Source organism: Oryctolagus cuniculus, chromosome 7, assembly GCF_964237555.1.
Source record: "Oryctolagus cuniculus chromosome 7, mOryCun1.1, whole genome shotgun sequence".
Classification (NCBI taxonomy): domain Eukaryota; kingdom Metazoa; phylum Chordata; class Mammalia; order Lagomorpha; family Leporidae; genus Oryctolagus; species Oryctolagus cuniculus.
Genome location: NC_091438.1, coordinates 151369629 through 151384088, shown reverse-complemented (window position 1 = coordinate 151384088; position 14460 = coordinate 151369629). Strand labels below are relative to the sequence as shown.

Here is a 14460-nt window from a genome sequence, read left to right as displayed (position 1 = left end):
CGTCAAAGGTTTTCCCACTCTATAATGTAATAATGTATAATGTCTTACTGAGCCATTTACCTTCTCTGCTTTATTTCAAAAGTTCATAGCCACTCACTCTTTTTTTTTTTTTCCAGAATAGGTTTACCAAAGGTATGACAGAAACTGTCAACCTTAAGGATGAATTTATTCTGTTTCTCTCATTCCTATTCTGATAATGAAATACACCCACAATGTAAGAATAAACTCATTTAATTGTCTCATTCAATGTCACCCCACTGTAATTTAACAAACACAACATCCTCCCCGAGATATATACAATAGCCTTTTTCCAGTAAAGAAAGAAGGGGCCAATATTGAGGCATAGTGGGTTAAGCTGCTGCCTGCGACACCAGCATCCCATATGGGCGCCAGTTTGTGTTCTGGCTGCTCTACTTATGAACCAGCTCCCTGCTAATGCACCTGGGAAAGCAGCAGAAGATGGGCCAAGTACTTGGGCCCCTGTGCCTACATGAGAGACTAGGATAAAGTGCCTGGCTCCTGGCTTTGACCTCGTCCAGCCTTGGCTGTTGCAGCCATTTGGGGAGTGAACCAGCATGGAAGGTATCTGTCTCTATCCTCCTCTCTCTGTAACTCTGCCTTTCACAAATATAAACAAATGGAAGGAAGGAAGGAAGGAAGGAAGGAAGGAAGGAAGGAAGGAAGGGAGGGAGGGAGGGAGGGAGGGAGGGAGGGAGGGAGGGAGGGAGGGAGGGAGGGAGGGAGGGAGGGAGGGAGGGAGGGAAGGATGAAGAGAGGATGGAGGCAGGATGAAGGGAGGATGAAGGGAGGGAGGGGAAGAAGGCACTCTGGGGAAAGACAGACAATGAGAGAGAAAAAACAGAGCAGTCCTCAGTTCCACTTAAAATATGCTTAGGGCAACAAGGAATAAAAATGGGGAAATTTAGTTTTAAAAATACTTAAAGGAGGGAGTGCAGAATTAATTGACTTTAGACCAGCCCAGCTCTGACCATTGTGGCCATCTGGAGAGTGAACCAGTGGATGGAAGACCTCTCTGCCTCTCCCTCTCCCTCTGTCTCTCTGCTCTCTGTAACTCTGCCATTTAAGCAAATAAATAAATCTTTTTAAAAAATGAAAGTTTGTCTTTCCTTGGGCTGGCAAATTATCTTTCTGAAACACCTGCTTCATCTAACAAACTTAGCAACAAAAGCACCACTGAGCCACAAACACTGCTGATAGCCACGGAATCTGAAGCTTTTATAACCAGACCAAATAAATGCAGGGAGAGTACAAAGGGGAGCAGCAGCGAAGCAGCCAGGTCACAGAAAGACAATCTGATGTGTAAGTAAAAAAAGCACTGGCTAGGCTCTGGAAATGTCCAGCTCTGTTTAGGAAGAGATGGCAATCTGAGGAGGGGGCGTAATAAAAGACTAAGGATCCACCTCCCTTCTCCCTCTTGGGTAACAAACTACTTTTTTTTTTTTTTTAAGCTGTGGAAACTCCATAAGCCTCTGTCCTCTCATTAAATTCATGAGCTCCCAAGTACAGACTCCATTATGTTTGTTTCACGATACTTTCAACCATGCTTTATTCAGAAATATGTGCATGTGCGGACACAAACACACACACACACACACACACCCCGCCGTGTTAACCAAAGAGCTGAAAGCTTTCTTTCAGATGCTTCACTCACTTTCTTGACAGATCTGTGGGAATGCGACACCAAAACATGGAAACATCACAAGGACTAACCCTGCAATTACACACCATCTTTTGGTGGTGATACTGTTTTTTTCTGCCCTGTAGGTCCGCTATCAACTGATATCCTATGGATATCATAAATTCAAAGGATCATTTCATCCATGTGTCCTTTTCTCCTTTTCAAGATCTTTAGGAAATTTCTTCACAATATCTAATGGAATGGTTCTAACAGCCTCCCTCAGCCCTGTTAGGGCTCTTTTCCCTAAATTGTGTGAAGTACCTAGGAGGCAGAGACTTGTAAAGAGATCTGTCACTGAAGGGGCCGGGCCAGGCCAGCCCAGGAAGGACTGGCTAGGGGAAAGAGGTATGTTTGCTCATTTACACATTCAGGCAAACTGTTCAGGAACAAACACGCTCACCAGCATATCATGCCCAGAGTTAAGAAAGGAATTTTGGGGGCTGGTGTTGTGGTACAGCAGGTAAAGCCGTAGCCTACAGTACCAGCATCCCATATGGGTCCTGGTCCAAGTCTCAGCTACTCCACTTCCAATCCAGCTCCCTGCTAAGGTTCCTGGGAAAGCAACAGAAGGTGGCCCTATCCTTGGGCCCCTGCCTCCATGTGGGAGACCTGGAAGAAGCTCCTGGCTCCTGGCTTTGGCCTGGCCTGGCCCAGCCATTGCAGCCATCTGGGGAGTGAACCAGCAGAACCAGAAGCTCTCTGTCTCTACCTCTCTCTGTAACTCTTTCAAATAAAACAAAACAAAACAAAACAAAAAAAGTAGAGTGGTGGAGGATCAAGGACTCTCTTAGAACATGTGTCATCACACCCCACAGTCAAAACAGAGAAATTCAGTGATAAGCAGACTGCCAGATAGGAAGAGCTGGGATGATAGAGCCAGGACATCAAAACCAACAAGAGAGAGTAGATGACAACAGAAAAACAGAAGGTCTTTGGAGAAAAAGAACATGGGGGGCCGGCACTATGGCGTAGCAGGTAAAACTGCTGCCTGCAGTGCCGGCATCCTATATGGGCACCGGTTCGAGACCCAGTTGCTCTACTTTGACCCAGCTCTCTGCTAAGACCTGGCAAAGCAGCAGAAGACGGTCCAAGTTCTTGGGCCCCTACACCCTCATGGGAGACCCAGAAGCTCCTGGCTCCTGGCTTCGGATCGGTGCAACTCCAGCTGCTGCGACCAACTGGGGAGCAAACCAGTGGATGGAAGACCTCTCTCTGCCTCTCCTTCTCTCTCTGTGTAACTCTTTCAAATAAATAAATAAATCTTGAGAGAGAGAGAGAGAGAGAGAACATGGCAGGCATGACAGAAACAAACAAGGGAACTACAGAAGATAGAAATGGTAACCACCCAAGTAGAGCCTAGAAAACAAAGTCCACCTCAACATCTATCAGTGATGGCACTACACTCTGTGGGCTGTAACTGGTAGTGCAATAAACACTTCCACAATTCTGAAATGCTTACTAACATCCAGAAAGGCAAATAAAATTTTTGAAGAACAGAATACTGATAGCTAGACATGATTTGCACCCTCTAAGCTGAGGTTGGCAAACTTTGGGGCCTGGCATTGTGGCTCAGGTCAGGCCAGCACCTGCAATGCCAGCATCCTATATCAGAGTGCTGGTTAGTCCTGGCTACTCTGCTTCTGATCCAGCTTCCTGCTAATAAACCTGGGAGGGCAGCAGAAGACAGCCCAAATACTTGGGCCCCTGCCACGCATGTTGGGAGACTAGGATGGAGCTCCTGGCTCCTGGTTTTGGCCTAGCCCAGACCTGGCTGTTGCAGTCATTGGGGGAATAAGCCAGCAGATGGAAGATCTTTCTCTGTCCCTCTGCCTTTCAAATAAATATTTTGAACAGAGCCACATCCACTCATTAATCTACAGTACTGTGGATGGCTACTTTCACCCTACAGTGGCAGCGTAGAGCAGGCTGCAGACAGACCACAGGACCTACAACTATTTAATATCTGGCCTTTGCAGAACATTTCCTGACTTGTGCTCTATGCCAAACTAACACCTGCTACATTTAATTGTTCTCACTTAAAAGAACTTCTAAGCCAAACACTTCTCTAGGAAATTTTTCTTAAGATGATATTCTAGGGGCAAACACTGTTGCTCCATGGATTAAGATGCCACTTGGGACGCCTGCATTCCATATCGGAGTGCACGTTCAAGTCCTGGCTCCTCCACTTGCTATCTAGCTTCCTGCTGATGCACACCCCAGAAAGCAGGAGAAAGTGATTCAAGTTCCTGGGTTTCTTACACCCATGTGGAAGGTCCATGTGGCTCCAGCCTTAGTAGTTGCAGACGTTAGGGAGTGAACCAGTGGATGGAAGATCATTCACCGGCTCTCCCTCCTCCTCCCGGGAGACCTGGATGGAATTCTAGGCTCCTGGCTTCAACCTGGCACAGCCTGGCAGTTGCAGCCACTGGGGGAGTAAATCAGCAGACTGAGGATCTCTCTTGCTCTCTCTCCTCATCTCCCTCTCTGTAACCCTTTCTTTTTTTTATTTTATTTTATTTTATTTTATTTTATTTTGACAGGCAGAGTAGACAGTGAGAGAGAGAGACAGAGAGAAAGGTCTTCCTTTGCTGTTGGTTCACCCTTCAATGGCCGCAGTGGCCGGCGCTCCGCGCTGATCCGAAGCCAAGAGCCAGGTGCTTCTCCTGGTCTCCCATGCGGGTGCAGGGCCCAAGCACTTGGGCCATCCTCCACTGCACTCCCAGGCCGGTCACAGCAGAGAGCTGGACTGGAAGAGGGGCAACCAGGACAGAATCCGGCGCCCCGACCAGGACTAGAACCCGGGGTGCCGGTGCCGCAGGCGGAGAATTAGCCTAGTGAGCCATGGCGCCGGCCTGTAACCCTATCTTTCAAATAGTCTTTTTAAAAAATTAAAATAAATATTAAAAAAAACATACTACTCTCACAGACTCTGAGGAGCACACATAACATTGGAAGTTAACTGAACCAGAAAAGCCAAAACAGACTTCAGAGATCTTCCCTTCTAATAAAACATCCATCACAGTAGGAGAGATCTCACTGGTCTACAAACTCTTGATTTTCTCAGCTACGACCGGATGGATCCACTGCAGGACAAATCAAAAACCTAGCTTAGTATATTTAGTTTTGGTTCCTTCTCCAGCCTGGAGGAGGCTGCATAACTATCCTAGCTTAAAGACCTAGCCCCAGAATACAGGACTTCATCACCTACTCAGCTCATGTTAGTAAAAATACAAAAGCAGCCCGGCGCTGTGGCACAGTGGGTTAACACCCTGACCTGAGGCGCCGGCATCCCGTAGGTACACCAGTTCAAGCCCTGGCTGCCCCACTTCGGATCCAGCTCTCTGCTATGCCCTGGGAAAGCAGTGGAAAACAGCACAAGTTCTTGGGCCCCTGTACCCACGTGGGAGACCCAGAAGAAGCTCCTGGCTTCAGATCCGCACAGCTCCAGCCGGTGCAGCCAACTGGGGAGTGAACCATCGGATGGAAGACCTCTCTCTCTGCCTCTCTTCTCTCTGTGTAACCCTGACTTTCAAATAAATAGATAAATCTTTAAAAAAAAATAAAAATACAAAAGCAAATGTATAAAGTACATTGTTGATCATAAGTAACATGACTCAGGAAAAATATCCCTAATTCCAATGTTTAAAACCATGAAAAAAAATAAAAAAGAGAGAAACTACATAGTTTGAGAGCATCCTCCTTGATACCGCTTCACACCTTCAGGACACTGCTTCATAATTACACAGGAAAACCCACCGGGGCACTTAACCCTGAAGCTACCAAACCCAACCATTCCTATTTGTCAAAACCTCTCCGTCCAACACATGGCAAGCCTGACACCAAGAAGCAGCACCGCAATTAACAAGTTGTCGAGTCATGGCCTCCCCTGAGTGACAGTGGCGAGTTCCAAGCTCGCGATAACGTTAGGTAGACCCTGGTGGGCCCGCGGCTACAATGACCCAGTCAGCACTTGTGCAGGCAGCTGCTCCAGCGAGCCTTGGCTAGAAAAACTGAGACTGGCTTTCAGGCCCAGGCCCAGCCCTGAACGAACGACACGCCGCGACCAGGACTGCATGCAGGACCAGGCCAGCCCCCCGCCCCGCCCCGAGACCTCCGCGTGGTGCGAGACAACCTCGCGACCTAAGATCCTCCGTGCAGAGGGACAAAACCACGCAGGAGCGCACCCACGGGCGGGGCAGGGGAAGCCGGGATGCGGGCGAGAAGGAATACATTCCTGGGGGTAAAGGATCTCACACACAGCAGAAACGCACACGGAGGCCAACGTCAAAATACACGGTCGTGAGTGGGGAAACCGGCGGCTTCGGCCCCACAAACAGCACGCGCCCCCGGGGGCTCTCCCAGGAGTGGCCGTTATTAAACTCCGCGGGCCGTCTCCAACCTAAACCCCGGGCGCCGCTCCCGCCCAGGCCGGGGGGCCGAGGGCAGCGCGGGCGAGAAATGCAAACTCATCCGCGCCGTGACCTTAACGCAGCGGAGCCGTCCCCTCGCGGCGCCAGGCACCGCGAGCCCCTCTCGAGCGCGCCCCGCCACGCCCTCCCGCGAGGGCGGCCCCCAAACTTTGCTCAGAAGGGGACACTGAGGCACGGATCATGTACACAGGCCGGCCGAAGGAACCCCGCACAAGCCCTCCTCCCCCAGGCCCGGGAAGCCCCGAAGCCGTGGGCGGGGCTGGGGTCCGCGAGCGCCGGGGGCGGCCGGGAAGCGGGTCCAGACGTTCCGGCTCGACCTCCCCTCCCCCCCTGCGCCGCCTCGCCGGGGCCGCCGCCCGGTACCTCTCGATGACTGAGGCCACCAGCTGCGGCAACTCCTTCATCTCGAAGGCGGAATAGGACGCGGACAGCAGGGGCCGCACCGCCACCTCCCAGCCCGGGGTCGCGTCCGCCCCCGCTGCCGGGGCCCCCGGCGCCGGCGCCGCTGCCGCCGCCTCATCGCCGCCGCTCGTCGCCATCTTCCGTCGTACTACTGCGGCTCCCTCCGGGGGCTTGCCACCGGCCCAGCACCGCCTCCCGGGAGGGAGCGGAAGTGACGCAATCGAACGCGTCAGACGGCGCGCCGCAGTCGCCGACCAAACAACATGACGCTGGAGAAGCTCTGGGCTGTCGCCGCCGAGAGAGTGGCGCGGGCTAGAGGGCGGGCAGAGGCGTTGCGCCTGCGCAGAATGTAGTCCAGTGGGGAGGGGGGAAGAGCGTTAACCTCCGCGCCTGCGCAGTGGCAGTCGCTCGGGCAGGCGGGAGCAAAGTGGCTTCCGGGTGTTGGGAAAGGTGAGTTTGGGAGTTGGATTTGCTGAGCAAGAGTGGGACGGCAGGATCCGCTAATGGCCCCGGCCTGGGACCGCTAAGGACGAGAAGCGGAGGTGTAGTCCCAACCAGGCAGTCCAGGAGCGTTGCTCATCTACCAAGCTCTCCTCGCGCCACTTCGGTCATTTTCATCACTGAATGTTCACGCCCAGGCCGCCTCTGCGTGGTCCGCAGCTCTTGCCGAGGTCAGCGTACCTGCTGACTGCGGCCGCGGCGGCCCTCCCGCCCCGCGTCTGGCCCGCGCTGTGGACACCTTTACCGCCGAAGCCCCCGCCTCCCCCCACCCCCGATTCCCCCCCGACCGGAGGCTTTTACGGAAAATGACGGGGTGCAGGACCCGAGGGCGACGGGCAGTGTGGCCGCCGACAGGACAGCGCCGGTGGCGGTGCGCCCCCGGGGGACAGCTCCCCGCGACGTGGGCGCCCCTAAGTCCAGGGTGCGAGCGCTTGTTCCCAGCTGCAGCGTGGCACGTGATGACTAACGCGCCTTCTCCCGAGAAAGGACCTGTTTTACGTTAGAAACAAAGTTCAGTCTTGGAGGAAATCGTGGCTTCAGTAATAACAGTTGGGATCTTCCTTCAGAACAGAAATTTTCTTTTTAAAAAAAATTTATTTAGGGGCCGGAGCTGTGGCGGAAGGGGTAAAGCCACCACCTGCAGCGCCGGAATCCCATATGGGCGCTGGTTCAAGTCCCGGCTGCTCCACTTCTGACCCAGCTCTCTGCTGTGGCCTGGGAAAGCAGTGGAAGATGGCCTGAGTGCTTGGGCCCCTGCACCCGCGTGGGAGACTCGTAAGAAGCTCCTGGCTCAGCCCCGGCGGTTGCAGCCATCTGGGGCGTGAACCAGCGGATGGAAGACCCCTCTCTCTCTCTCTCTCTGCCTCTCTGTACCTCTGCCTTTCAAGTAAACCAATAAAATCGTAAAAACTTTTTTATTTACTTGAAAGTCAGAGTTACAGAGAGGGTCCACTGCTGGTGCACTCCCCAGATGGCTGTAACAGCCCTGGGCGCCGGCAGCACAGGCAGCACGGCCTTGTCCGCTCTGTAACAACGCCAGCCCCACAAAGTTTCTTGAACGTACCAACATGAAAGCAAAAGGAAAAAAGAACTTTCCACAACAATAAATATTACTTTATTTCTTTAAAAAAAAAAAAAAGATTTATTTATTTAGAGAGAGAAGGAGAGGCAGAGAGAGAGAAGTCTTCCATCTGCTGGTTCACTCCCCAATTGGCTGCAACAGCCAGATCTGGGCCAGGAGCTTCTTCCGGGTCTCCCACCTGGTGTAGGGGCCCAAGGACTTGGGCCATCTTCTTCTGCTTTCCCAGGTGCATTAGCAGAGAGCTGGATGGGAAGTGGAGCAGCCGGTACTTGAACTGGTGCCCATTTGGGATGCCAGCACTGCAGGCATCGGCTTTACCTGCTACGCCACAGTGCTGACCCCTGCTTTATTTCAAGATACTGAACCAGGGCCCTAAGGAAAAGCTGGATACCAAGAATTTTATAGTAACTTTGGTACGTTAATTTTATATTAACCGAAGAACAATCTACAAACGTTCCTTTGAAAAGGTTGCAGGAAATAAAAGATCAAATATTCCCATTCCTCTCTATCTCCCTCCATCTTCCATAGCTAAGAGAGAAAGAACAGGACGGGCGTGTGGTCCAGCTGATTAAGCTGCCGCCTGCCAGGCCCTCATCCCATATCCTGGCTGCTCGGCTTCCAATCCAGCTCCCTGCTAATGCACCTGGGAAAGCAGCAGCAGATGGCCCAAGTACTGGGTCCCTGACACCCACGTGGGAGACCCAGATGGAGTTCCTAGCTCCTGGCTTCAGCCTGCCCAGCCCCTGCCATTGTGGCCATCTTGGGAATGAAGCAGCACATGGAAGATCTCTTTCTCTCTGTTTCTCCCTCCCATTCTCGGTGTCCCTCTGCCTTTCAAATAAATGTTTTAAAAAATGAAAAGAAAGAATAAAAGTCAAGTGCAAACTATCAAAAGGAGATCTGTACCTACATTTTATATTTTTGATGCTTCTGGCTCATTCCAGATACAAGAAGGCACTCCAGATCTCCCTTTGTGGGCTGGTATTGCAGTGCAGCAGGTGAAGCCAACACCCGCAATGCTGGCACCCCATATGGATGCCAGTTCAAGTCCCGGCTACTCTACTTTTGGGAAAGCAATGGACAATGGCCTAAGTTCCTGGCTTCTAACTTTGGCTTGGCCCATGTGAGGAATGAACCAGCAGATGGACACTCTCTCTAATTCCACCTTTCAAATAACTAAAAATAAAGCTTAAAAAAAATCTCCCTTTACACCATTCCAACATGGAAGTTTTCTCTTATGTTGCCACAAAGATTTAAAATGGCATCCACGTTCTAAGTTTAGATGACAGACTGAAAAAAAGGCTTCTAGATGAAACAGAAGCTTCTGATATTCTGGTCAAGAAAATAAGATAAAAACTACAGACTGGGGTGGGCATTTGGCCTGGCATTTAGGACATCTGGCCCCATAACACAGTCCCTGGGTTTAGTTCTCAGCTTTGGCTTCTGACTCAGTTTGCCAGTGCAGACCCTAGGAGGCAGTGATGATGGCTCAAATAATGGGGTTGCCATATTAAAAAAAAAAAAAATTCTGTTTCAGAAAAAAATTCCATCTGATACAGAGTTGTCTGAAACAAATTCTAATAGCTACAGTGTTTTCAGAAACAATCAGATGAATAAACCATTAGTTCCCAGGGGCAAGAGATGTCAATCTGCTCAAACTTTTACAAAGTTCCAAAAGTGAGTAATCAGGGTCTGAGGTTGTTAGGCCGACCGCCTGCACCCCGTATGGGCGCTTACTCAAATCCCAGCTGCTCCACTTCTGGTCCAGCTCCTGGCTAATGCACCTGGGAAAGTGCAGTAATGACTCAAGCACTGGGCCCCTACCACCCGTGTAGGAAACCTGGAAGGAGTTCCTGGCTCTTGACTTCAGTGGCGCAGACCTGGCTACTGCAGGAATTTGAGGAGTGGATGGAAGAGCTCCCCCTCCCCCTTCCAAATAAATAAATATTTAGAAAAATAAAATATCAGGGGTTAGTGCTATGGTATAGTAGGTTAAACATCTGCCTGCAGTGTCATCATCCCATATGCACACTGGTTTGAGTCCCAGCTGCTCTAATTCCAAGACAGCTCCCTGCTGATGACCTGGGAAAGCCGTGGAAGATGGCCCGAGTGCTTGGGCCCCCGCACCTGTGTGGGAGACCTGGAAGAAGCTCCTGGCTCCTGGCTTCAGACTGGTCAGCTCCAGCTGTTGTAGCCATTTGGGGAGTGAACCAGCAGATGGAAGACCTTTCTGTCTCTCCCTCTCTAACTGTGCCTCACAAATAAATAAATAAATCTTAAAAAGACAAAAAAAAAAAAAAAAAGAAAGAAAAAAAGGAAATGTCAGTTTTCATTCCTCAGCTCTACTACTCCTATCTCCTAGGGCTTACACTCTCAGGAATGTTGGACCCACTGGATTGAGAGAAAATGGACATGGGGAAAGAAGCAGCCAATGTGTAAAATGTTCACCACAGAGGACCCTGGGAGGAGTGCACCTGGGAATTCTTTCTACTATTCTTACAGCTTTTCCTTAGGTTTGAAATTGTGTCAGAATAAAAAGTTTTAAAACAACAGTTTAGGAGCAGGCGCTATGGTGCGGCAGGTAAAACCACCGCCTGCAGTGCCAGCATCCCATCAGGGCGCTGGTTGGAGTCCTCTTCCAATCCAGCTCTCTGCTGCAGCCTGAAAAAGCAGTGGAAGATGGCCCAAGTGCTTGGGCCCCTGCACCCAAGTGGGAGACCCAGAAGAAGCTCCTGGCTTCTGGCTTCGTATTGGCGCAGCTCCAGCCATTACAGCCATCTGGGGAGTGAACCAGTGGATGGAGACCTCACTCTCTGTCTCTACCTCTCTTTGTAACTCTGTCTTTCAAATAAATAAAATCTTAAAAAAAAAAAAAAGTCTCAACTAACATCACATTTCTTTTTTAAAAAAAATTTTTATTTATTTACTTTCATTTCATTTGAAAGGCAGAGAGACAGATCTTCCATCTGCTGGTTCACTCCCAAAATGCCAAAAGCCAGGCTGGGCCAGTCCAAAGCCAGGAGTCTAGAACAAAATCCAGGTTTCCCATGTGGATGGCAGGGACCTAACCACTTGAGCTACCTCCCAGAGGGTATGCATTAGCAGGAAGATGGATCAGACAGATGTGGAGTAGCTAGAACTCAAAATCAGGCACTCCAGTGTGGGATGCAGGCATCCCAGGTGGTGCCAACACTGTTCCAAATGTCTGCTCGGGACATCACATTCTTAACTAGTGAAAAAAATGCTAGGGCAAGTGTGTACACATTCTTGATGTTATAAATTCTCACTGGAGAGAAGGCCTTGGTGCAGCAGGCTAAGCCACCACCTATGAAGGCTGCATCCCGTATGGGCACTGGTTCGAGTCCCAGCTGCTCTGCTTCTGAGCCAGCTCCCTGCTAATGTGCCTGGGATAGCAGCAGAAGATGGCCCAAGTTATTGGGCCCCTGCACCCACGTGGGAGACCTGTAAGAAGCTCCTGGCTTCAGCATGGCCCAGCCCTGGCCATTGCAGCCATTTGGAGAGTAACTCAGCAGATGGAAGATCTATCTTTCCCCACCCCGCCCCGCCCCGTACCTCTGCCTTTCAAATAAATAAAATAAATCTTTAAAATAAACAAAAGGCCGGCGGCGTGGCTCACTAGGCTAATTCTCCGCCTTGCGGCGCTGGCACACCACATTCTAGTCCCGTTCGGGGCGCCGGATTCTGTCCCGGTTGCCCCTCTTCCAGGCCAGCTCTCTGCTGTGGCCAGGGAGTGCAGCGGAGGATGGCCCAAGTGCTTGGGCCCTGCACCTCATGGGAGACCAGGAGAAGCACCTGGTTCCTGCCATCGGATCAGCGCGGTGCGCCGGCCACAGCACGCTGGCTGCGGCGGCCATTGGAGGGTGAACCAACGGCAAAGAAAGACCTTTCTCTCTGTCTCTCTCTCTCACTGTCCACTCTGCCTGTCAAAAAATAAAAATAAATAAATAAATAAATAAACAAAAAAGTAACTGGGTTCCTGCCACCCAGTTAGAGACCTGGACTATTCCCAGGTCTGGCTGACCAGCGCGCTGGAGCATGTGCACACTCTCTACCTGGCAAATAAATAAGATAAAAATAAAAAACTGATTCCAACCTTGTGAGCATTGCAATGGCGAGGGAGATGCATGCTGCTGATATGCGAGTGCCCTGTGCTATGTAAGCGAGAAAATCGAGAGAGAGAAGTAACAAACTGCTCAGTGGTGACCTCTGGGAAGCAGAGTGGGGGAGAGATCTTGGAAGGGAGAGTAACCTTCATTTTCTGGAATCATTTATAATATTTTAAAGATTTATTTTATTCATTTGAAAGGCAGAGATACAGAGAGAGAAGGAGAGAAAGAATCTTCCATCTGCTGGCTCAATCCCCAAATGGTCGCAATAGCCAGGACTGGGCCAGCCCTAAGCCAGGAACCTGGATCTTCCTCAGGGTCTCCCGAGTGGGTGGCAGGGGTCCAAGTACTCAGGCCATCTTCTGCTGCTTTTCCAAGAGCATTAGCAAGAATCAGAAGTGGAGCACGGGGCAGTGTTCCTTTCTGTCTCTCCTCTCTCTCTCTGTAACTCTGCCCCTCAAATAAATATTCTTTTAGAAAAAATGAAAGAAAAAAATTGAATCCTTAGTTACCTTAAAAAATAATAAAAGAAATAGAGCAGGGAAAGCTGCCGCCTGTGACACCACCATCCACATGGGCACTGGTTAGAGACCTGGCAGCTCCACTTCCTATCCAGCTCCCTACTGAGCACCTGAGAAGGCAGCAGAAGATGGTCCAACTGCTTGGGTCCCTGCACCCACATTGTAGACCCAGAAGAGGCTCCTAGCTTCGGCCTGGCCCAGTCCTGGCAGTTGCAGCCATTTGGGGAGTGAACCAGCAGATGGAAGTCTGCCTCTCTCTCTCCTTCCCTCTCTCCTCTGTAACTCTGCCTTTCAAATAAATAAATAAATCTTAAAAAAAAAAAAATAATAAGGAAGCAGAACAGGCAAGACTTGCACCAGTCATCCTATGGGATGTCAGCATTACACTTAGTGGCTTAACCCCCTGTGCTACAACATCAGCGGCAATGCTATGATTTTTAAGAGGGTGGGTGGGACATGACACACTACTGTTTTAAACACACACACACACACACACACACACACTCTGATCCCATCAATTACAAATGGGTCTCTGGGGCAGACATTGTGGGGCAGCAGTTACACCGCCACTTGGAGGTCCTGTATCCATAGCAGAGTGCCAGTTTGAGTCCTGAATACTCCATACTTACAACCTAGCTTCCTGGAAGGCACAAGAATGATGGCCCAAGTGCTTGGGGTCCTACTACCCATGTAGGAGACCCGGATGGATCCTGCTCTTGGCTTTGAGCTGCGCAACTCTAGCTGTTTGGGGAGTGAACCACCACATGGAAGATCTCTTTCTCTCTGACTCTCCCTCTTAGTCACTCTGCCTTTCAAACAAGTAAGGCTTAAAAGGGGAGGGGCATTGCCTTTCCTGAATCTCCTGTTGTAACTGGAATTCTATATTTAATTCAAGAACAACCCCAACGATTAATTCTCATTTCAAGTCAAAGGCTAAGGAAACCACCAACAAAAGCCACTGTCACCTCCCACTCCATTCCCAATGGAGAATAGAATCTATAAACTAAGTGTTGTTTAGTTTCTCACTCAAAGACATTGTATGTTGACCAAATTAATAAAAAAGGGCCCAGAAAATACTGAGGATCACCCATTGTAGGGGGCTCCCAATTGACACAAATAATGAAGAAAGGGAAGAGATGGCTTGAGGGTTATGCGCAGGCACAGAGGAGGGGAAGAAAGCAAATGGAGGAGAGAACCAAAAGAGGAAGCCATGGGCAGAGGCTGAGGGTTCTTGGTCAGACAGATGCAGCTTGAATTTGAAGGAGGGTTGAGAAGCAAGAAGACTGACTTGTCCGCGGCTTGAGCTATCTTAAGCACCTCGTCCAAGGTTACTTTCCACTAAGTGGTAATGATTAAAGCTGAAACACAGGGATTTTATAAGAGACAGCGAGACCACATGATCTAGCTGCCTTGTATTTTTCTCTACACTGTCAAAATCCCAGCCAAGCCTCAACATTATGACAGAATTTTAACTTGTACTTATTCTGTTTTCTCAATGTCACTTTAAATAAAATATGCCTTGCGTCAGGATGAAAAATGCCTGTTTTCTGCTGGAGATGCTTATCATCCACTCATTGTTATTTACCTGACAACTCACTCTACAGTACTGAAGTAACAGGATTGCCATTGTTCTTCCTCGTCAGCCATGATCCACCATCAGCACACAAACACAGGAAGAGGAAAATTTCATTTGAAATTA

General features: G+C 50.0%; 1 protein-coding gene and 1 long non-coding RNA gene across 9 annotated transcripts in view; one reads left to right on the top strand and one right to left on the bottom strand.

The window, feature by feature from the left end:
* UBR4 (ubiquitin protein ligase E3 component n-recognin 4) overlaps window positions 1-6799 on the bottom strand; it is a 158650-nt gene extending 151851 nt beyond the window's left edge. For 6 of the 8 annotated variants that reach the window (XM_051858042.2, XM_051858040.2, XM_070079218.1 and 3 more), the window contains exon 1: window positions 6493-6731. In XM_051858042.2, the coding sequence (XP_051714002.2) occupies window positions 6493-6668 (176 nt within the window). In that variant the 5' untranslated portion in view covers window positions 6669-6731. Of the gene's footprint in view, window positions 1-6492 lie in introns of all 8 variants that reach the window. The other 2 variants (XM_051858039.2, XM_051858043.2) reach the window with 2 other exon arrangements.
* A 118-nt stretch (window positions 6800-6917) lies between these two features.
* LOC138850721 (uncharacterized) lies at window positions 6918-9008 on the top strand. Its single transcript, XR_011390872.1, has 2 exons — window positions 6918-6981; window positions 8642-9008. It is a non-coding gene; the product is annotated as an uncharacterized lncRNA (long non-coding RNA).
* The last annotated feature ends 5452 nt before the right edge of the window (window positions 9009-14460 follow it).